This window comes from Staurois parvus, unplaced genomic scaffold (assembly GCF_062004578.1).
Source record: "Staurois parvus isolate SC_StPar_1 unplaced genomic scaffold, SC_StPar_1.0 ptg000137l, whole genome shotgun sequence".
Classification (NCBI taxonomy): domain Eukaryota; kingdom Metazoa; phylum Chordata; class Amphibia; order Anura; family Ranidae; genus Staurois; species Staurois parvus.
Genome location: NW_028317933.1, coordinates 5,777,485 through 5,801,425, shown reverse-complemented (window position 1 = coordinate 5,801,425; position 23,941 = coordinate 5,777,485). Strand labels below are relative to the sequence as shown.

The 23,941-nt window shown below is 42.0% G+C and overlaps 1 protein-coding gene across 1 annotated transcript in view; it reads left to right on the top strand.

Annotated features, from left to right (window-relative positions):
* The window catches only part of NCOA6 (nuclear receptor coactivator 6), a 79,148-nt gene that overhangs the window by 16,377 nt on the left and 38,830 nt on the right, over window positions 1-23,941 (top strand). Inside the window, exons 2-4 of the mRNA XM_089673296.1 lie at window positions 9,981-10,093; window positions 10,188-10,440; window positions 13,721-13,876. Of these exons, the coding sequence (XP_089529422.1) occupies window positions 10,215-10,440; window positions 13,721-13,876 (382 nt within the window). The 5' untranslated portion in view covers window positions 9,981-10,093; window positions 10,188-10,214. The remainder of the gene's footprint in view (window positions 1-9,980; window positions 10,094-10,187; window positions 10,441-13,720; window positions 13,877-23,941) is intronic.

The window sequence follows — 23,941 nt, the reverse complement described above, 5'->3', positions numbered from 1 at the left end:
AGAGATTCCACTGGTCTTGTTGACTTGTAAGTTTATGTTTCTAGTGGCAATCACTTCTACAAGAAGGGTGTTGGAGCTGCCAGCTTTTTCTTGCAGAGATTCATGTTTGGCTTTGCGTCATTATCAGGTGGTGTTGCAACCTCAATTTACTTTTTTTTGCCAAAGGTGGTTTCTAGTTTTCATCTCAGTCAGCAAAAGAAAGATCTCTGCATTCCTTGGATGTGGTACACGCTGTAAGGGTCTACTTGAAGGTGACGGCACAGGTCAGGAGGTCAGATGCTCTCTCCGTGCTGCCAGAGGGCCTAGTAAGGGGCAGGCGGCATCCAAGGGGAATGTTTCACATTGGATCTGCCAATTGATAATTCAAGCCTTTGGTTTATAAGGTAAGGTTCCACCCTTTCGGGTGAAGGCACACTCTACCAGGAGTGTGGGGGCATCTTGGGCAATTGGCATCAGGCCTCAATGGCTCAGGTTTGCAAAGCCGTTACATGATCTTTGGTTCACACATTCACAAGGTTCTACCACGTGGATGTCAGAGCCGCAGAGGATTCTGCTTTTGGCCGCAGTGTTTTACGGACGGCTGAGTAGGTCCTGAGGGATTATTGGTGGTGGCTATCATGGCTTTGCCCTTCCCTCAAATTTCTTTATTGCTTTAGGACATCCCACATAGTCATAAATAGCCTGCTTTGTGTACCATGATGTACAATAAAGAAAACTGGATTTTTTTCTACATACTTACCTGTAAAATACATTTCTTGGAGTACATCATGGGACACAGAGGTCCCGCCCCTCTTTCTGAAATTTCATTGCTTGCTACAAAGTACTGAAGTACCTCCTGTGTAGGAGGAGTTATATAGGGGAGGACCTCCTCTCTGGTTGGTCGGCCAGTGTCCATTCACCTATAGGTGGCATATAACCCACATAGTCATGAATTGCCTGCTCTGTGTCCTGTGTTGTACTCGAAGAAATGGATTTCTACAGGTAAGTATGTAGAAACAAATCCAGGTTTTGTGTGGTTTCCTTCATAATCCATACCAGACCCAAAGGTCATGGTAAGGATTGGGGAGATCCCCCATGCTGTTTTTTTTTTTTTTTTTTTTTACTGCCTTCTCTTTTGTTTACATCTCTGAAAGTAGGGATGACTCATCGTTGTTAGGAATCTGGCGGGTGCCAACTCCTTAACAACCGATAAGTCATTCCTGCTGCCGACAGCAGGGATGGGTCGCTGGTTGGTAGGCCACTGGCAGGTTAGAGCTCCTAACAATCAAAACCCAGGTAACTGGCAAAAAAATCAAGTGGGGGAAAGAATGCAGTGGAGCACATCAGAATACTGCATACAGAAAGGCATCTGGATTGCAAAATTGTGGTGTGGATCAACCTTTTTTTCATTAAATTGTTTCTTACTGTGTACATTTCTTTGTTTAAAATAACCCTATTGATCTGTTTCAGAAAGTCAGTTGTGTCTTGCAGGAAACTTTTATTTAAAATAACCCAAATCAGTGTATAGGCAGTCCCAAGGTTACATACCAGATAGGTTTGTTCTTAAGCTGAATTTGTATGCAAGTTGGAACAGGTGTGTATGTATGTGTGTGTGTATATACAGTCAGGTCCATAAATATTGGGACATCAACACAATTCTAACTTTTTTGGCTCTATACACCACCACAATGGATATGAAATGAAACGAACAAGATGTGCTTTAACTGCAGACTGTCAGCTTTATTTGAGGGTATTTACATCCAAATCAGGTGAACGGTGTAGGAATTACAACAGTTTGCATATGTGCCTCCCACTTGTTAAGGGACCAAAAGTAATGGGACAATTGGCTTCTCAGCTGTTCCATGGCCAGGTGTGTGTTATTCCCTCATTATCCCAATTACAATGAGCAGATAAAAGGTCCAGAGTTCATTTCAAGTGTGCTATTTGCATTTGGAATCTGTTGCTGTCAACACTCAAGATGAGATCCAAAGAGCTGTCACTATCAGTGAAGCAAGCCATCATTAGGCTGAAAAAACAAAACAAACCCATCAGAGAGATAGCAAAAACATTAGACGTGGCCAAAACAACTGTTTGGAACATTCTTAAAAAGAATGAACGCACCTGTGAGCTCAGCAACACCAAAAGACCTGGAAGACCACGGAAAACAACTGTGGTGGATGACCGAAGAATTCTTTCCCTGGTGAAGAAAACACCCTTCACAACAGTTGGCCAGATCAAGAACACTCTCCAGGAGGTAGGTGTATGTGTGTCAAAGTCAACAATCTAGAGAAGACTTCACCAGAGTGAATACAGAGGGTTCACCACAAGATGGAAACCATTGGTGAGCCTCAAAAACAGGAAGGCCAGATTAGAGTTTGCCAAACAACATCTAAAAAAGCCTTCCCAGTTCTGGAACAACATCCTATGGACAGATGAGACCGAGATCAACTTGTACCAGAGTGATGGGAAGAGAAGAGTATGGAGAAGGAAAGGAACTGCTCATGATCCTAAGCATACCACCTCATCAGTGAAGCATGGTGGTGGTAGTGTCATGGCATGGGCATGTATGGCTGCCAATGGAACTGGTTCTCTTGTATTTATTGATGATGTGACTGCTGACAAAAGCAGCAGGTTGAATTGTGAAGTGTTTCCGGCAATATTATCTGCTCATATTCAGCCAAATGCTTCACAACTCATTGGACGTCGCTTCACAGTGCAGATGGACAATGACCCAAAGCATACTGCAAAAGCAACCAAAGAGTTTTTTAAGGGAAAGAAGTGGAATATTATGCAATGGCCAAGTCAATCACCTGACCTGAATCCGATTGAGCATGCATTTCACTTGCTGAAGACAAAACTGAAGGGAAAATGCCCCAAGAACAAGCAGGAACTGAAGGCAGTTGCAGTAGAGGCCTGGCAGAGCATCACCAGGGATGAAACCCAGCGTCTGGTGATGTCTATGCGTTCCAGACTTCAGGCTGTAATTGACTGCAAAGGATTTGCAACCAAGTGTTAAAAAGTGAAAGTTTGATTCATGATTATTATTCTGTCCCATTACTTTTGGTCCCTTAACAAGTGGGAGGCACATATGCAAACTGTTGTAATTCCTACACCGTTCACCTGATATGGATGTAAATACCCTCAAATTAAAGCTGACAGTCTGCAGTTAAAGCACATCTTGTTTGTTTCATTTCAAATCCATTGTGGTGGTGTATAGAGCCAACAATGTTAGAATTGTGTCCACGTCCTAATATTTATGGACCTGACTGTATATATATAATTTTTTTATTTTTTAGTGGAACTCCAGCAAAATAAAACATTTTTTTCGTTTTTTTGGAATAGCATAGGAAAGGGTTGTCATGGAAACAAGGATTGATGATTAAGCTGCAGCGGAGACACCTTTTACCCATGATAACTCTTACAGGAGTGAATTTCTCTTCCTAGGGGTAAAATTTCTCTCACTTCCTGTTGTCTCCCTCCATTTGTCAGTATGAGTTGGATGTATGTAACTCGGAGACTGCCTGTATGTTATATAGTTTGGAAAGTTTTAGAGTCCACAAACTATGGCATATATACTAGAGTTGCACCGATACAGGTATCACGGCTGATTTAGGCAATTGCACGAGTATTGATACTTGTGCAAATGCACCGATGCTAAAAACCGATGCCTTCAGGCTCGGTTCTTCAGCTGGATAAATGTAAACAAAAGAACGCCGGTAATTATCGGCATCGATGATGCATTCAGCTTCAGTGGCGCTCCCCTGATGACAGCTGAAGTGGAAACAAAACCAGGGGCAGCTGCCGCTGTAACGGTCAGCGAGTCTGGAGGAATCTTGACTTGTGGAGTCTGCCGTGCATGGAGGGAGGAACAGCCTGGATGCCTTATTCGGCCCACCAAGTGATGACTGTCTTCTCTCTCGGCACTCACAGCTCCCCTCCTTCCTCCATTGTCTCTGCTGTGTGTGCAGACAGGCAAAACATTTTTGCTGGAGCCTGGCATCCTACAGAGTAGCCTGTGCTACCTGCTGGGAGAGAATCCTGCAGTTGACTGGCTAATGAGGAGCTCTGGGATTAACCCTGTGTTGCCCATGAGAGAGCTGGCAGAGCCTGTAATTAGGAGTCCAGTGTTTAACCCTGTGCTGCCTGCAGGGAGAGGGGAGACACTTGCTAATCAGGAGCTATAATCAGGACCCCAATGTTAGCCCTGTGCTACATATATATGGCCGACAGGCTGCAGTGACCCCGTTGGTGGACATCTTCTTGTGCTGTGTGAGCTGAGGAGAGTCTGCCATTCTAGGATTTGTAGTGCCATAGTGAATCTTTCTTTTGCATCTCTTTCTCCTCCCTCTCCCCTCACACTTTTCCCCCTTTATCGCTCCCTGTCTTTCTCACTCCTCTTGCTCTCTCTCACCCCTTTATCTCTCTCTCCCTACACCCATAAACCACTCGTATCCTGACCTCTGCACTCAGTACAAAGTATTTTATGTTACTTACTCCTGCACTCAAACATGATTTTTGGACTACAGGAGGAGTGGGACATAGGATGATGGAGATGGGACTGGAGGAGGACATGGGATGAGGGAGTCGGGACTAGAGGAGGAAGATGTAGGAAGAGGAGATGTGACTGGACTAGGAAGACATGGGATTGGGGAGATGTGACTGGAGGAGGAGGACATAAGATAGGAAGATGTGACTGGAGGAGGAGGACATGGGATGGGAAGATGTGACTGGAGGAGGAGTACATGAAATGGGGGAGATGTGATTGGAGGAGGAAGACGTGAGATGGGGGATTTGTGACTGGAGGAGGAGGACATGGGATGCAGGAAGAGGACGAGAGATTGGTGAGATGTGACTGGAGGAAGAGGACATGGGATGGAGGAGATGGGACTGGAGGAGGAGGACATGGGATGGAGGAGGAGGACGGGAGATTGGAGAGATGTGACTGGAGGTGGAGGACATGGGATGGAGGAGATGGGACTGAAGGAGGAGGACATGGGATGGAGGAGATGTGAATGGAAGAAGAGGACATGGGATGGAGGAGGAGGACGGGAGATTGGGGAGATGTGACTGGAGGAGGAGGACATGGGATGGAGGTGATGTGACTGGAGGAGGAGGACTTGTGATGGAGGAGGAAGACATGGGATGACAGCATGGTCCACTTAGCTGTTGGGCCAGCAGTTCTGAATGTTGTGTTTCTTCATTACTTGGTCTCAGCCAGATCGTAATATTAAACAGCACAATGATGATGGTGGATACTCCCCCTCTCTGCTCTTCCTCCTCTTCATCTTAATCTCCCTAATTAATAAGCTAGCAATAGGTATTGGTAATTGTTATCCGCGAGTACTTAAAAAAAAAAAAATATCAGTACTTGTTGCTTGAAAAAAAAAAAAAAAAAAAGTGGTACCTGTGCATCCCTAATTTATACAGTGGGTATAGAAAAGTATCACCCCCCTTTAAAATAATCACATTTTGTTGCTTTTGCAGCCTGAAATAAAGGCAGACACAGTTGTTATGTTATCCAGCTGTATTTACTCAGTGAAACTTATAACGTCCAAGAGAAAGATATAACACCAGCATGTCTGGAAAAAAAAATCAAAAAGAGAATCTCTGTGTTGGAAAAAGGATTACCCCTTTGTGTCAGGATTTTGTTGAACCATCTTTTGCTTTAATTCCAGCCTTTAGTCTGTTGGGATATGTCTCTCCTAACTTTGCACATCTACACTTTGCAATATTTGCCCGCTCTTCTTTGCAGCACTTCTCAATTTCAGTTAAATTTGATGGTGACCATTTGTGAACTGCCGTCTTCAAGTCATTTCACAGATTTTCAATGGGTTTTAAGTCTGGCCTTTGACTAGGCCAGTGGTGGGCAACCTTTTTTTCCAACTGAGCCAAATCTCGCCAAAACCACGATTGAAATTTATTTTCAGAGCCACATTTTTAAAACTGAAAATACATAGGATGCTACACTGTTTTTAGTTTCAATAAGTTTTTATAGTAATTCATCCCCCATAGTAATTCATCCCCCATATAGTAATTCATCCCCCATATAGTAATTCATCCCCCATAGTAATTCATCCCCCCTATAGTAATTCATCCCCCCTATAGTAATTCATCCCCCCTATAGTAATTCATCCCCCCTATAGTAATTCATCCCCCATAGTAATTCATCCCACATATAGTAATTCATCCCCCATATAGTAATTCATCCCCCATATAGTAATTCATCCCCCCTATAGTAATTCATCCCCCATAGTAATTCATCCCCCATATAGTAATTCATCCCCCATAGTAATTCATCCCTCATAGTAATTCATCCCCCATATAGTAATTCATCCCCCATAGTAATTCATCCCCCATATAGTAATTCATCCCCCATAGTAATACATCCCCCATATAGTAATTCATCCCCCATATAGTAATTCATCCCCCATATAGTAATTCACCCCCCATATAGTAATTCATCCCCCATATAGTAATTCACCCCCCATATAGTAATTCATCCCCCATAGTAATACATCCCCCATATAGTAATTCATCCCCCATATAGTAATTCATCCCCCATAGTAATTCATCCCCCATATAGTAATTCATCCCCCATATAGTAATTCATCCCCCCTATAGTAATTCATCCCCCCATAGTAATTCATCCCCCATAGTAATTCATCCCACATATAGTAATTCATCCCCCATATAGTAATTCATCCCCCATATAGTAATTCATCCCCCATAGTAATTCATCCCCCCTATAGTAATTCATCCCCCATAGTAATTCATCCCCCATATAGTAATTCATCCCCCATAGTAATTCATCCCTCATAGTAATTCATCCCCCATATAGTAATTCATCCCCCATAGTAATTCATCCCCCATATAGTAATTCATCCCCCATATAGTAATTCATCCCCCATATAGTAATTCATCCCCCATATAGTAATTCATCCCCCATAGTAATACATCCCCCATATAGTAATTCATCCCCCATATAGTAATTCATCCCCCATATAGTAATTCACCCCCCATATAGTAATTCATCCCCCATAGTAATACATCCCCCATATAGTAATTCATCCCCCATATAGTAATTCATCCCCCATATAGTAATTCATCCCCCATACTAATACATCCCCCATATAGTAATTCATCCCCCATATAGTAATTCATCCCCCATATAGTAATTCATCCCCCATAGTAATTCATCCCCCATATAGTAATTCATCCCCCATATAGTAATTCATCCCCCCTATTAATTCATCCCTTATATAGTAGTAGTAAGTAAGTAGCAAGTAGTAAGCCAAGTCCCCCCTGTGTCAATTCACTTACCTTTGCTCCGCGCGTTCCTCTCGCCGTGTTCCCGCGCCGTTCCGGTCTTCAGGGCGGACTGTGAGAGGAGCCTAGCTCCTCTCACGTTCGTCACGCTGCCACGCCTACACACATCCTGACAGCCAATCACTGGCTATCAGGATGTGAGTGGCAGCGAGACTGGCCAATCATTGCATTTGAGCGCGCTGCCCTGGCTGTTTTTTTTTTTTGGATCACGCTGCAGAGTCCCTGCCGCCCGAGAGGAGGGAGGGGAGCGGGCGCCCGGCACACAAGAGCCGCATTAAAGCGTGTAAAGAGCCGCATGTGGCTCGCGAGCCGCGGCTTGCCGACCACTGGACTAGGCCATTTTCCCTTTTCTTTTTCAACCACTGTGTGATTATTTTTGCTTAGTGCTTTGGGTCATTGTCATGTTGGAAGGTAAAATTCCTTCCCACTGACAACTTTCTGGTAGAGGGCAGCAGATTTTCCTCAAGAATTTGGCAGTATTTTGCCCCATCCATTTTTCCTTCTATCTTGACAAGTGCTCCAGTCCCTGCTGCAGAGAAACACCCCCATAACAGGGTATTACCACCTCCATGCTTTACTGTAGAATTGGTGTTATGTGGATGGTGAGCTGTATTGGATTTCTGCCAGACATATTGTTTATTATTGAGGCCAAATCATTCAAATTTAGCCTCATCTGACCATAACACCTTTTTCCATGTGGCCTCAGAATCTTCAAGGTGCCTTTTGGCAAAGCTCAGTCGTGACTGCATGTGGCCTTTTTTGAGAAGTGGCTTTTTTCTTGCAACCCTCCCAATATAAGCCACATTGGTGGAGAATTTGTGATATTATTGTCACGTGAGCACAATGACCACTCTTTGCCATAGATTCCTGCAACTGCTTCAGAGTTGTTCTAGGCCTCTTGGTAGCCTTTGACCAGTTTTCTCCTGGCTCTTTCATCCAGTTTGGAGTGTCATCCTGATCCAGGGAGGGTCTGTGTTGTACCAAATACCTTCCACTTCTTAACAATAGACTTCACTGTGCTTCTAGGCATTGATAAAGCCTTTGACATTTTATTGTATCCATTTCCTGACTGCATGTCCACAACTTTATCCTGGAGATCTTTTGACAGCGCCTTGCCACCCGTAGTTGATTGCTTGCTTCATTTGCACTCCCAGGGACTGAAATACTCCAGAAAATCTCTTTTCATGCTGAGCTGTTTGAAAGGACCACAGATGATTACAGTTGAAAGTCAAATGGCTTTGTGTGCCATTGAGAAAGTGATTAGCTACACCCGATTTAGTTTACAAGTCATTATTAGGAGGGGGTGACCCTTTTTCCAACCCAATGATTCTGTTTTAAATTTTTTAAAATTTTGTAGTAAATATAGCTGGATGAAATAACAACTGTGTCTGCCTTCATTTCAGGTTGCAACAAAATGTTTTTTATTTTAAAGGCGGGTGATTCTTTTCAATGCCCACTATGTCTGAAAAGCAGTTCTGATGTACTGACGACCTCATTTCTTGAGGTCTGAAAATGCCAATACAGTACAAATACTGCCCAAATGACCCCTATTTGCAAAGTAGACTACCCAAGGTATTTCATATGAGGCATGGTAAGTTTTTTGAAGTTGTAGTTTGTTCGTCACAATTTTTTGGAAAATTAAATTAAAAACACTTTTTCTCACAATTTATTTTTTTTTCTTTTACATACTGTCACCAGTGCAGTACAGCATCATCCATTAACTGGTGTGGCAGTGATCAGGGACACTGACCGGTGACAGTATGTAAAAAAAAACAAAAACATTTTTTTTCATTACTTTTTTTTTTTAACAATTATTTACTTACATACTGTGACCAGAGCAATACAGTGTTATAGCTGTACCACACTGTACTACTCTGGGGAGGTGTTCAGGATTATTTTTTTTTTTTTGCACGCTATGATTGCTTATACCAGTAAATTTTACTGTTCTAAACAAACTTTTTTTACTGAATGAAATTGATTTATCCAGAAGGGCTGTGATTGGCCCTGTCTGTACCATGTGGTAACTTTGACCAATCACAGAAATCAACACAATGAATGGCATAAATTAACGCCATCCATTGTGTACATTGTCATGTAGATCTGCTGTGGATGGTCACAGCGATCACATGGTGCCAGTACCACTGATATGTCATCTGCTGTGCTTGGTGGCCACAGCGGGTGACAGATCACATTGCAGTGTGGCCCGTTCTGGGGAGGATGTTAACTGATGTCCACCCAGAATGGCAAATGTCCCGCCCAATAAAATGACGTGTTAAAAAGTAAGATCTTCTGGTCCTACCACATCACCCTAAATGTGTCTAATTTCGTCTGATCTTGAAGACTAAGCAGGGTCGGGCCTGGTTAGTACTTGGGTACTCGTTTTGTGATTTCTTCAATAAAAATCCCTTTGGTCTTATTGTGAAGATACGATTGTGGTGTACTGGCAGATATTTACTCTGTACTGTGCATGTTCCAGTCTCCAGCTAGTGGTTGCTGCAGCACCCATTACTTTACAGCCTATTCTAGGAATGTGTGCAATAGGAATATGGACGATTGTTTTCGACTTGAACTCAATGCAAACTGCCACAAGTGTGCAGTGATGAAACTTGCACATTTGATTCTGGTAATGTAACATGAATGTTTATGTTGATGTACTTTTTTTTCTTCTTCTGTAGGGTAAGTCCAGGAACCCCAGGTGCAAATTGGTTTAAAGATGCCTGCAGTTGACTTTCTGTTGAAGAGAGCAAGCTGTTTAGAAACGTAGGAGGAAGAACTTGGATACAAAACGGTAACAGAATCATCAACATAATTCTGCACTTAATACAGTTCATAAATGCTTTGTTTTGATTGTGAGATCCATTTTTTTTTTCAACCTCAACTAGAGACGGACAACTGCAGGAAACCCAGCTATGGACCTGTTAAAGCTACCAGACCCAAGAGAGAGTCAGGTCCAAGCTCATTCTCAACCTGACTTAGAAATAGATGGGGACAAAGACTCTGGTATTGAAGAGGAACCCAGAGCAGAAGACAGATACTCTACTATCTTTGTTGCCTTTAAGGGGGATATAAAAGACCAAGACTTGCAACAGAAACTGGAAAAGATAATGTATGGAGTGCCTGAGCTGATTAACATGGGTAAGTCTCCATATGTTACAAGTAGACCAATTTTGTTGAAAGGTAAGTCTTGTTGAAGGTGATATTTTAGTTCAGGGGTAGGCAGCCTTGAGGTTGAGATCTACCTGGACAACATGGAGGAAACCAAAGATCCCCAGGGAAGGGGGGGTTACTAGGTGGTGTTGTTTAAAAAAAAAAAAAACAACATCAAGCACCCAATTAAAAGACGGTATACATAGTGTGTCACACTAGTGTCCTGTGCCCCCCCCCCCTTCACATCACACTGCCAAAGTTGCCAGGTGGCTTAGTGCTTAAACATCTATCTAAAACTATAATATATTAGGGTGGGCTGATCCTTTAATATTTGCCTTAAAGCGGAGTTCTTATTTGCCTCCTCCCCCCTCCACTGCAATTTTTGGCACCTGTTTTTGACAGGTACCCGCTCCCACTTCCGGCTCAGTTCGCCGCGGCAAAGTGAGCTGGAAGTTTGGCCCCCTCCTTCCTCCCGCAGTCTCCTGGGAACTTTCACAGGCCCCAGAAGACTGCCCGACTAATCAGGAAGCGCAGCGCGACTCACATGTGCGCAGTGGGCACCAGGCTGTGAAGCCGCAAGCTGCCACAGCCTGGTATCCACAGTTGAGATGCCGGTGCCGTGGAGGAGAGAAGGGACAGCCCGGGTGAGTACATCGCTGGACCCTGAGACAGGTAAGTGTGTGTTTTATTAAAAGTCAGCAGCTACAGTTTTATTTTAGCTGCTGACTTAAAAAACACAAAAATGTCTGGAACTCCACTTTAAAACTTTTTTAAAGTTAAAGTAGAACTAAAGGCAAAAGGTTTTTTGTTTTTTTTCATTTTGAAAAGGGGTGTGGAAATTTAAAAAGAAATTAATTGTCCAGGGGCTAAATCTGGGTCCCAATCTACTTGTCCCACATGATAATCTACTTGTCAAGATAAAAAAAATGTATCAAAACCGTATTTAACCACCTCCCGCCCACCATATAACGAAATGACAGACAAGCGGCGGTTCTCTCGTTCTGGGAGGACATCATATAACGTCCTCCCACTCTAGCTCGGTGGCGCGGCGATCGGTGGTGCGCTGTGTCCCTGAGACACAGCAGATCATCAGTCGCAGTAAAGAGCCGATGACGTAGGCTCTATCATGTGATCAGCTGTATCCAATCACAGCCGATCGCATGTAAATAGGAAATGACAGCGCGTGAGGAGAGATGAGCCAGTAAGCGGCATTCCTCAGAGGAGACTTGTACACTGATCATCATGGCACTCGTGAGCTCTGCTGCTTGCCCGCAGCAAGGCTAAAGGTTGAATAAACTACCTGACCAGCACCCGGAACTACATGTTCCGGCTGTCGGGCGATACAAATTCAACATCCCTGATAGAGTAAAGGAAGGTTATAATCCCTGTCAGGTTTTTTTGGTGTCCCAGTGAGCTTTTCCCTCGCTTCCTGTCCCAAAGTCAAAAGTGAGAGGAAATCTCTCCAAAGAGATTGTTTACAAAAGAAAAGAAACCCCTGTCAAAGGGACTTGAAAGGCATTCGTTCATAAATAGAATTGGCATCAATTTTATTTGATAACGACATATAACCATCACAAGATAAAAAGGTGGCTATTGGTACAGATCAGCACAATAGGGTATCACCATTGAACAGTGTTCCAGCATTACAGAACTGTAAATCTGCTTCTTCAGGGACAAGCCTCTGTAAGAGGATGATAAGATCTACAAAGACTGGAAGATAGATATTTAAAATATATGAATACAACAATTTAAACAGAATCCATATACAATTATGTTGTGTAGACATAGATATATATTACTCACATTATCATGCAATTGAAACAGCATGAACTTTTGCCACACTTAAAATCATGTGGTGTGTGTTCGGATCCACTGCTCCTCCCCAGCCCACACCAGCAATAACCGACTCGGCAAGACCCCCCCCAGGCAGACACTGTGGCCGCACTGGTTGCCACAGAGGGAAACTAAATCAAGAAAAGACCATAGAAATCCAGTTGGAGCAAAAAATATTGGTTACTTTTTCAAATAGCCAAAACATCTCAAAAGCACCCACCGTTTGGTATCAATATGGAAGATGTATGCTAGCAAATGTTACCAAATGGCGGATGAAAAGGCACAGCTCCAAATACAAAGTAGTCCTTCAAAATATATTATTGTAATATATAATAATACATAATATTGTGCTGATCTGTACCAATAGCCGCCTTTTTATCCTGTGATTTTTATATGTTGTTATCAAATAAAATTGATGCCAATTCTATTTATGAACGAATGCCTTTAAAGTCCCTTTGATGTTTTCTTTTGTAAACACTATACTTTTCAGGCATGTTGCTGTATGTCAGGAATACCTCATGTTCTTTTTCTTAACCCCTTGGCGCCTGCAACTCCCAGCCCTTTAAGGGTTTCAGAAGGTGTGGCAGGGTTTTAGGGTCATGTGACTGCCGCGAGTCACTGTCACGGCGGTCACATGATCGGGAAAGATCTCGATTGCAAGAGGAGATCGGGACCTTTCCGTGAGTTCCGGACATGTTTGCTGGGAGCGCACAGGGCGCGCGCTCTCAGCACATATGTTTTTCTTAATTGCACACAAATGTGTGGCCCCTCGGCGTCAAGGTCCAGACGCCAGGAGGCCGCACATTTGCGTGTGGCTTGCACCAAGAGGTTAAATCTCTCCAAAGAGAAGGAATCTCTGGTTGTCACCAGAACTAGTGTCCCTATTGGAAGATTTCCTCTCACTTCCTGTTCTGGGGACAACCAAAAATGTGTGATTTTTATTTTACATTCACTTTTGGTGATAATCATAAACCGGACAAATAGGGTGAATCTCCCTATCAGGAACACAGACAGCAATACAGATCTGACAGGGATTCAAATACCTCTCCACTCTTTCCAAAACTGGGGAAAAAAAAGTTTTGCCCATAGTTATACTTTTAAATTTAAAAAAAAAAAAAAGTCTCAGCTAAAACTGCAAATAAAGTAAAAAAAACTAATTACAGCTTATAATTATAGCTGTGCCTGTTTGTTCTGTTTAATTTGTGTAGCTGCTGAAAGTTACTTCTATCTGGCTTGCGGATGTTGGATGGCTTAGGAGAAGTGATTTTGGCCATTGCTCTAGAAAAAAAAAAAAAAAAAAAAAAAAATTGTCAGCTAGAATCTTGTTACTGCAAAAGGATTCTTCACTTCACACTGTTAACCTACAAGGCCCAGTTGTTTTTAAGTCGTGATTTGCGTACTTCATAAATTCATAATTTTCTATCTTGCCTCTTAGAGTGTGGCCGGCTAAAGTTACAAAAGGTGGAACCATGGAACAGCGTTCGGGTCACATTCAACATCCCCAGGGAAGCTGCAGAGCGTTTGCGTCTTCTTGCTCAGGGCAACAACCAGCAGCTACGAGATCTGGGAATTTTGTCTGTCCAGATAGAAGGTTGGAATCTTATGAATGGTCACATGCAGCAGTGTTTTATTATCATGCTCTCATTGCATTTTAAGCTAACCACCAGGCAAACCTGCCAAATACACAAAGTACATATATTGGAGCTGTTTTACCTTCCAAAGGATTTATATTTCTGTCCATTCGGTTCTGAGATTTACAAAGCTCTTCAAAATACCACAATCCTGCCTGGCAGGAGGCCTGGTTTGTCTCTGCTGCAGTAAAGTAACACTTTACAGGTATTGTTTCTTCCCCAGCCTGTGATTGGACAGTGAAAGGAGGAGCAACTGACTGATGAGCTAATTTCTTTGTCTTTCTGCTCTCTTCTCCTATGGGCATGCCACTTGTAAGCACATTGTCACTGCAGCACAACTGAATGGCTGCTTGTGCTGCTTCTGTCCTCTAGTTTGGGCTTTGTTGTACAGTGGGATGCAGTGCTGATACCAGGTCAAATTTTTACATTTACAAAGCATGCATTTAAAAAAATTTAATGGTTTACCAATGTGGAACTAAGGTCTGCTGGGTTGGAGTAAGCTCTTGCCATAATGTGCAACTATGTATACCATACTTGCACGTTATGGCCCACTTTCCCAAGAGTGTGCCCTTCTCCAGGACTGACAGATCCAGGTTTTCAGTTGCTGTGCACTGTACTAAAAAAGTAACAAGAGAAGAAAGATAGATATATATATATATATATATATATATGTGTAGATATATATATATATATATATATATGTGTAGATATATATATATAGATATATATATATATATATATATATATATGTGTAGATATATATATATATATATATATATATATATATATATATGTGTAGATATATATATATATATATATATATATATATATATATATATATATGTGTGTAGATATATATATATATATATATATATATATATATATGTGTGTAGATATATATATATATATATATATATATATATATGTGTAGATATATATATATATATATGTGTAGATATATATATATATATATATATATATATATATATATATGTGTAGATATATATATATATATATATATATATATATATATGTGTAGATATATATATATATATATATGTGTAGATATATATATATATGTGTAGATATATATATATATATATATATATATATGTGTAGATATATATATATATATATATATGTGTAGATATATATATATATATATATGTATGTGTGTATATATATATATATATGTATGTATGTATATATATATATATATGTATGTATATATATATATGTATGTGTGTATATATATATATATATATATATATATGTATGTGTGTATATATATATATATATATATATATATATATATATATATATACATATATATGTATGTGTGTGTGTGTATATGTATGTATATGTATGTATGTATATATATGTATGTGTATATATATGTATATATTTATATATATATATATATATATATATATATATATAAAACAGAAAAGACCATGGATGTTTCTTCTGTCTGAAAACTTTCCAAACTTTTTTTTTTTTTTTCAGATGTTTACTTCCACTTTAATGAATACGGAGCTGCATTAATTTGTACCTTTTTTTTTTTTTTTTATATCTGCCAGGGGTTTAGCTTTAAAGCTGAAGTCAAGAAATTCAGCCTCTTTCTAAAAATGTACAAGTTACATTTTTACTGAACACTGGAAGCATAACGGTTGCTATGCTTCCAGTACTCTGATCCCGAACCTTCTGGCCTCAGTTCCTGCAGCTACTCTGCCCTCCCCTCTTCTCGTCCTGTCCAAGCACAGAGCGCTTTGTATTATGTGAACCCATTTACAAAGCCTTCCAAGAGTGGACAGTGGAGGTGGAAGGGTGTATGAGAAAGCAGCATCTCTCCTGTCAGAGTGTGGGAGTATATTGCTGGGAGTATAGTGATAGCTGTACTCCCAGCGCTCAATAAAGCTTTCAGTTGTAAAAACAAAAAGTCATTGTTGGACTTAAGTCATTAAGCAAGCACATTTTAGAAAGTGGCTGAATTCCTGGAGTTCAGTTTTTTTTTTTTTTTTATATTTCAATGGTTTTTATTAATTTTAAACAGTATAAAACAGAGGCAACAAAACACGCCCACGCAGGGGCTATCAATTGCACTGATAAAAAAGGCAAAATAGAGCAGACAACACTCTAATTCCAATAAAGCAAAACGTATGCCCACGCAGGGGCTATCAATGGCACATAGGTTACAATAAGATCAGTGAGACTCTGACTATCGCAACTAAAGACAGCTGTCCACTGTCACATCAAAACAAACAGAAAAGGAGAGAAGAAGACCAGAGAAGAAAGGAGAGAAAAAAAAAAAAAAACACCAAAGAGCAGGGGTCCACAAGCGCCAATATCAAAACTCCATTACCTCCCCACACTGGCCAGGGGGAGCGTGGGAAAGGCGTATTGCAACCACGGTTCCCATATTTTCAAAAATTTATGTTGAGAGTCGTTGCATATACTCGACATCTGTTCGTTGAGCATCATAGTAGTCATACGATCCCGCACCCCCTGGAAAGTACAAACGGACTCTTCCAGGCCTGAGCAATTGTCCTAGTGGCCGATAAAAACAAATAGGAAGCCAACCGCTGCTGACGAGCCAAGAGGCCCGGTATGGGGCAATGAAGCAAAGCATATCGAGCGTCCCGGCGTATGGAGAGATGGAACAAAGTGAAGAGGAGGCCAAACACACGAGACCAAAAACGAACCAACCTCGGGCATGACCACCAGATATGCAGTACATCGCCACGATGGCCACAGCCCCGAAAACATCGATCACTACAGGCTGGGTTAGCCTGGGCCAGACGAGCCGGAACCCAGTACCAACGGAACAATACCTTGTAGGCTGCTTCCAGCGTGGTCGTATTAAATGAACATTTAGCTATGAGGGACCAGGCCTTACTCCAGTCCTCCGGATCCACAGTCACTCCCAGGTCGCGTTCCCACTGAACAACATATGAAAGAGAAGTGTGCGACGAGCGTCTGTTCAAAGCTGCGTAAAGAAGGGAGATAAGGCCCGGGGCGCCCGGGTGCTGCTGGCAAAGCCGTTCAAAGGCAGATTTCTGATATGTGAAAGCAGAAGTGGCCCTCAGCGAAAGCAACCAGTGCCGCAATTGAAGGTACCGAAAAAATTCCGCTGGGGGAACATCCCGAGACTCTCGAAGGACATTCCAGGTGGGAAAGGACCGAAAAGTCAAAAAGTGCTGCACCTGTGAGAAACCATGAGCCACCCACCAAGAAAATGCCTTCGGGTGATCTAGACCCGGCGGGAAAAGAGGGTTGTTAACGATTGGAAGCAAAGGCAAAAAGGGTGACATCAGGCCACTGGAATAACGTACCGAGTCCCAGACTTGTAGGCCATGGAGTAACATCGGACTCAGTGCCATAGGGCGCAGGGCAGGGGGAAGCCATAGGAGTGTCGACAGTGCGATAGGGGCACAATTAGGAAGTTCCAGCAGGACCCAGAGAGGAACATCGGAGGAAGCGTGCAACATAGCCAGCGGGGCAATCTGGCTCGCCTGATAATACTTAGTTACATTGGGTACCCCAAGACCACCATGGAGTCTATGAGCAAAGAGCGTATTTCTAGAGACTCTGGGGTGTTTATTGGCCCAGATAAAACGCATAAACTTTGCCTGAAGCAACCGAAGAAAATGAGGGGGAACCCGCACCGGGAGAGTGCGAAAATAGTATAACAATTTCGGCAAGACGGTCATTTTCACTGAATGAACCCGTCCTATCCAAGACAGGTGCGGAAATTGCCAAGAATGCATAAGAGAAGATAAAGAGCTAAGCAAAGGATAATAATTTGCAGCAAAAAGGGAGTCATAGGTGGGGGTCAAGCGAATGCCCAAGTATTCAAGAGAAGAGGAAGCCCACCGGTAAGGGAAGTGGGATTGTAAGCGCGAAACCACATCTGAAGGCAGAGTAATATTGAGAGCGACGGTTTTATCCAATGGAGTTCAGTTTTAATACAGTAAAAGTATTGCAGAGCTTAAAACTAACCCAATCCATTTTCTCTTTTGTTTTATGACCCCCCTATGGGGAGATTTTCTCTCATTTCTGTCTGTGAGACCAGACAAGAAATAATAGAGCAGTTGTCACTAGAACAGGAAGGCACAGACAATAATATTAACATCAGTTTTAAGTTCTAACTCTTCATCACATTACTAAAAATGTGTGTTCGTCTGTGTCCCCATTGGAGAGAGAGCTCATCAATTGTGCCGTAGGAGAAAGTGAGGAGGAATCTCCCCAAAAAAATAACAGATAATAAAAGCCCGACAGAGGATATAACCCTTCTCTATTCTATCTGAAACAGTTTGAGGTGTTTTGCTGATGTTTCATTAAAATTAAAGTGGTAGTAAACCCAAAAACAAACTTTTATTATATTGCAGGATACCAGTTCTTAGATGTGATGGCTGCATTAGTTTTCTTTATAGATTTTCTTTCTGCTATTTTCACCTGGTGATCTGGCCACTAAGTTTGTTGGTATTTCCACAGACCAAGCTATCCTGCAGATGTAGCAATTAGAGGGTTGAAGCAAACCATTTACCACTGACTGAGGAACAACTGTTACTGTAGTGTTAGCTGGAGTTTTTGGCTTAAATTTTAGTGTATCTAAATTTGCTAGTACGTCGAAACCCCTCCCCCCCTCCAGGCTGACAATGCTGCTGTCCAAAAGTACTCCTGTGATCCTTCATCCAGAGTGGGTATACAGAAGGTATATTATTGGACAGATCAGGTGAAAACAGAGGGAAAAAAGAGAAAACAAATGCAGCCACCACATCTAAGGATTGGTAAGCTGCAATATATGAAATTTTTGGTTTTGGGTTTTTTAAGTTTGCATAGACCCACCACCAACCAACACTTTTACTGGACCAGAGAAACTTTAATACTTTTTAGTTTCATTGTCAGAACCTACAGTGCATCCAGAAACTATTCACAGCGCTTAACTTTTGCCACATTTTGTTATGTTACAGCCTTATTCCAAAATTGATTAAATTAAATTTTTCCTCAACATTCTACAAACAATACCCCATAATGACAATGTGAAAAGTTTGTTTTGAAATCTTTGCAATTTATTAAAAATACGGGGAAAACACATGTACATAAGTATTCACAGCCTTTGCTCAATACTTTGTTGAAGCACCTTTGCACCAATTGCAACCTCAAGTCATTTTGAGTATTATTTTACAAGCTTGGTACACCTATTTTTGGGCAATTTCTCCCATTCGTCTTTGCAGTACCTCAAGCTCCATCAGGTTGGATGGGGAGCATCAGTGCACAGCCATTTTCAGATCTCTCCAGAGATGTTCAAGTCTGGGCTCTGGCTGGGCTGCTCCAGGGCATTCAGAGTCGGCCCGTAGCCACTCCTCTGTTATGTGGACTGTGTACTTAGGGTTGTTGTCCTGTTGAAAGATGAACCGTTGCCCCAGTCTAAGGTCCAGAGTGCTCTGGAACAGGTTTTCATCAAGGATGTCTCTGTACATTGCTACATTCATCTTTCCTTCGATCCTGACTAGTCTCCCAGTTCCTGCCGCTGAAAAACATCTCTACAGCATGATGTTGCCACCACCATGCTTCACTGTAGGGATGGTATTGGGCAGTGGTGCCAGGTTTTCTCCAGACATGATGCTTGGCATTCAGGCCAAAGAGTTCAATCTTTTTTTCATCAGACCAGAGAGTTTTGTTTCTCATGGTCTGAGTCTCTCCGGTGCCTTTTGACAAACTCCAGGTGGTCTGCCATTTGCCTTTTATTGAGGAGTGGCTTCCGTCTGGCCACTCTACCATGCAGGCCTGATTGGTGGAGTGCTGCAGAGATGGTTGTTCTTCTGGAAGGTTCTCCTCTCTTGACAGAGAAACGCTGGAGCTCTTCTCCCTCGATCGCTCATTTTGTCCAGGTGGCCCGCTGTAGGAAGATTCCTGGTGGTTTCAAACTTCTTTGATTTATGGATGATGGAGGCCACTGTGCTCATTGGGACCGTCAATGCTGTGGAAATTTTTCTGTACCCTTTCCCACATCTGTGCCTTGATACAATCCTGTCCTGGAGGTGTACGGACAATTTCTTGGACTTCATGGCTTGGTTTGTGCTCTGACATGCACTGTTAACTGTGGGACCTTATATAGACAGGTTTATGCCTTTCCTAATCATGTCCAATCAACTGAATTTCCCACAGGTGGACTCCAGTCAAGTTGTGGAAACATCTCAAGGATGATCAATGGGAACAGGATGCACCAGAGCTCAATTTTGAGTGTCATGGCAAAGGCTGTGAATACTTATGTACATGTTTTTTTTTTATTTTTAATAAATTGCAAAGATTTCAAGATCAACTTCTTTCATGTTGTCATTATGGGGTATTGTTTGTAGAATGTTGAAAAAAATGAATTTAATCCAATTGGAATAAGGCTGTAACATAACAAAATGTGGCAAAAGTTAACGCTGTGAATACTTTCTGGATGCACTGTACACGGCATACTTCGAGCCCTTGAACTTCTAAATTTAAAATTTCCACATATTTTTGAAGTGTAAAAGTACATATTGTCAAGTACTGCATTACTACATATTAACAGATAACCTACTGTATTTATGGCACTCGTGTATGATTACATTTATTGAAATATATATGTACAGTAGGTTATCTGTTATTAAGTAGTATATTACACATTTGTGACACGTGTTGGGCAGCGCAGCATTGGCAATATATACTTTTGCCTTTTTGTATTGTTGATTTGGTGATTAGAAAGAGTCTTTTTTAGGTTGGTTTGGTAGATCGAATCGGAAAGTGCAGGAGTTATTTATTATAATTTTTGAAGTGTATTTGAGCATAGTAACAAAGTAATTTCTTAATCGAACATTATAGGACACAGGATACTTCATATTTATGACTACTTGGATTATGCTGCTATATGTGGTTACGGAGGGTTGGCCAAGATATATGGAATTTGTTCACCTTTTCAGTGAAAAGGTAAACTTAAATCTTCAAAGGTTCTGGTTGGTTCTGAATGCCTGGCACACAAATGTGGGCACTCTTTTATTCTTTTTTCTTTTCCTCTCTTTTGTGGGGGGGGCTTAAGGTGTTGGAAAAAAATCCTCAGGAAGAGGGGGAAGCAGTCAGCTGTTGAGGATCGGAAATCTTCTGTAGATGAGTCCTCCCAAGAGGCGTTACAAATCCAGGGCTGTCTTATACACTTAAGACCACAGGGCTTCCTAGTAGAGGTGTTGTAAACTAACTTTCAGGGTCATCTTCTCCTAAGGTCATGGGATTGAGGTATTGGAATCCTGGCAGCAGTCTAAATATCCCAGTTTTTTTTCTCTGCACCTTCACCTGCAGGAAGTGATGTATGCCGATTGGGCTCACCCAAAGAAGGTGTTTTTGTCTTCAAAGCATTTTGTTCAGCAGTTCCCCATGAAGGAGGAATTTCATACTACCCAGCTAATTCCTACTTGTATAAGAATGTGATTGTCCTGATCTGTAGGAACCCATGAATAAGAAATTGGAGGCCTTCTTTATAGCGTCCTTCTGTCTGGTAGGAGCAGCTCAGCAGCCTACGGTGAGAGTTTCTCAGGGCCTCAAAATTTGGACAAAATGTACTTTGCATTTACAAGAATTGGGCCCAGGGGATCCTGCAATTTAACCATTCCTAGAAGATTTTCAGAGAGCATTGAGTTTCCCAGTGGATGCCTTGGAATTACTCCATACTTCCTAGTTGGGCAACCTTTTGTAGACATGTACTGGTCATCTGAACTTCTCTGCAAGAAGCAAATTGAGAGGCTGTCTTTTGAGGACTTGTCTGGACCATCCTTAGATGCCTTCATCCAGAAGGTGACTGGGGAAAATCATGCTGCTATTCCTAAAGAAGAAGGGGAAGCTAACAAGTCAGAAACCAATGGCACGTTTGAATTCCAAGAACAATTCCCTTCACAAACAGCAAGCCTTGGGCTCAAAGAAGAAGCCTACATCCTCGTTCTGTAAGAAGACTTGGACCCCAAGTCCTCTGGACCTTAGGCAAATCCTCTTCACAATGAAGGGGCACCCTTACTTGTGTGGATAATGGGATGTCCATCGGCCTTCATGGCCATCCTGACCCATGTACATCACCACCCGCTGGGTCTGCAGCATGGTGTCCAGAGGTTACAAGCTGGAGTTTCACTGCTTTACCCCTCCACACTTTCAAGTGTTCAAGGGTATCTTCTGAGCCATGAAAAAAGAGTTGGGTGCTATCACACCTGTGTTATCAGCTTCCTATCTAGCATGTTTATTGCTCCAAAGCAAAACTGAGATGTCTGGCCTATTCTGGATCTCAAGGGTGAAACTCAGGATGGAGTCTACACAGTTGGAAATTACTTTGCTTCATCAGGGGAACTTCCTGCCATCAGTAGAGATCAAGGATGCCTGCTCTACACATCACGATTATCCAGCCATATCATAGGTTTCCAGTGGCTCTCAGTAGAACATTACCAGTTTGTGGCATTGCTATTTGGCCTTTTCAGGGCTACTAAGATGTTTGCACTGGTTCTGGGGTTATTGAGAACCCAGGATGAACTGCTTTTCAGGGAGCAGTCAGCTCAGAAGCTGACATCAAATGTCCAGCAAGACAGTGCAGGTTCTGGATAGGTTTGGTTGGGTGCTGAATCTTCAGAAGTCAGTTTTGGTTTTGACTCAACATCTGGGGAACTTAGTCTTAGTCCTCAACACATCAAAGAGAAAGGTCCTGCTTCTGTAGGAGAAATGCATGTCTCGTTGATCCCAGGTGGTTGGAGAGTCCCATGATTCTATGCATGAGGGTGTTGGGAAAGATGGGATCTTTTAACATAGTATCCTGTCGGCATAGGACAAACATACTCGGATCTGCCAATACATCTGATTCTCAAGACCATGTCAGCTCTGGAGAGGTGGTGTTACATGCAGATGTTGGAAGATCCCTCCTTCTGATGAATTGGAAAGTCTTAATGACAAATTCCAGCCTGTTGGGCTGGGGAAATTTTTTAGGAAACCTCGCAGTTCAAGCACTGTGGTTGTCAGAGGAGCAGAAGTTTCCAATCAACAACCTGGAACTTCAGCTGATTTGGCTAGCTCTCCTACACTGGTCTGTCTACCTTTCAAGGTCTCCCCCTCGTGGTGCAATTGTACAGTCCTGTGGCATACATCACCTACCAAGGAGTGACAGAAAGTTGTGGTGCTCAGAAACTACCTGGAGATGTTTGCAGAGATTCATCTGCTGTGGGGGACGCAGGATGTGAATCTCTTTGTTTCCACATTAAACGACAAACTGCACAAATTTATGTTGCAGCTTAGGTATTCTCAGGCACTTGCGGTGAAAGAATGCAAGAAATTTGATCTCCAGGAGGGTGGTGTACTGTACATGAAGAATTATTTTTCCCAGTGAGAGGCTTATAATTTTCATCTGACATTATGTTGTGTGGTGCATTTTGGATTTTCTCCAGTATAATGTGAAGATGTTTCTGGCTTTAAGTACTATCATGGAGCAAATACAGGCCTTGGCCATTTTGCTTCAGAGACCTAACACATTTCATTTCTTGGTAAAGTCTTTGTACAGAATCTCATATGGATAGCTCCTCTTGTGCAGCCCTTTTTGTTTATGTGGGACCTGTCTGTTTTGCAGACTTCTCTTTTATATCTTCTCCAAGACAGCCCCTTGTTACCTAATATGCGTATAGTTGTCTTTTTGGTTGCCACTACTTTGGTTGGCAGGGTCTTTGCTTGTCTGTGCTCTCCTGCAAGTAACATTCCTGCCATTCTTGGTGGTTCTGCACCAGGATAAGGTGGTATTGAAACCTCAGTCCTTCCTATTGTCTTTCTTCCAAAGGTGTTTCACTCTTTGTAATTTCAACTGTTCCAATTTTTCTGAATCTACAGCTTCCTTTTGACAGTCTGAGTCCCTGTTTGTTTTTGCTGATGATCCACACAAGGCTGCTTCTCAATCCACTATTTTTAGGTTGTTTATAAGCCTATTTCCTAGACCTGGGGCAATCAAGTTTTCTATTTTCCCAATCAAGTCCCATTCCGAA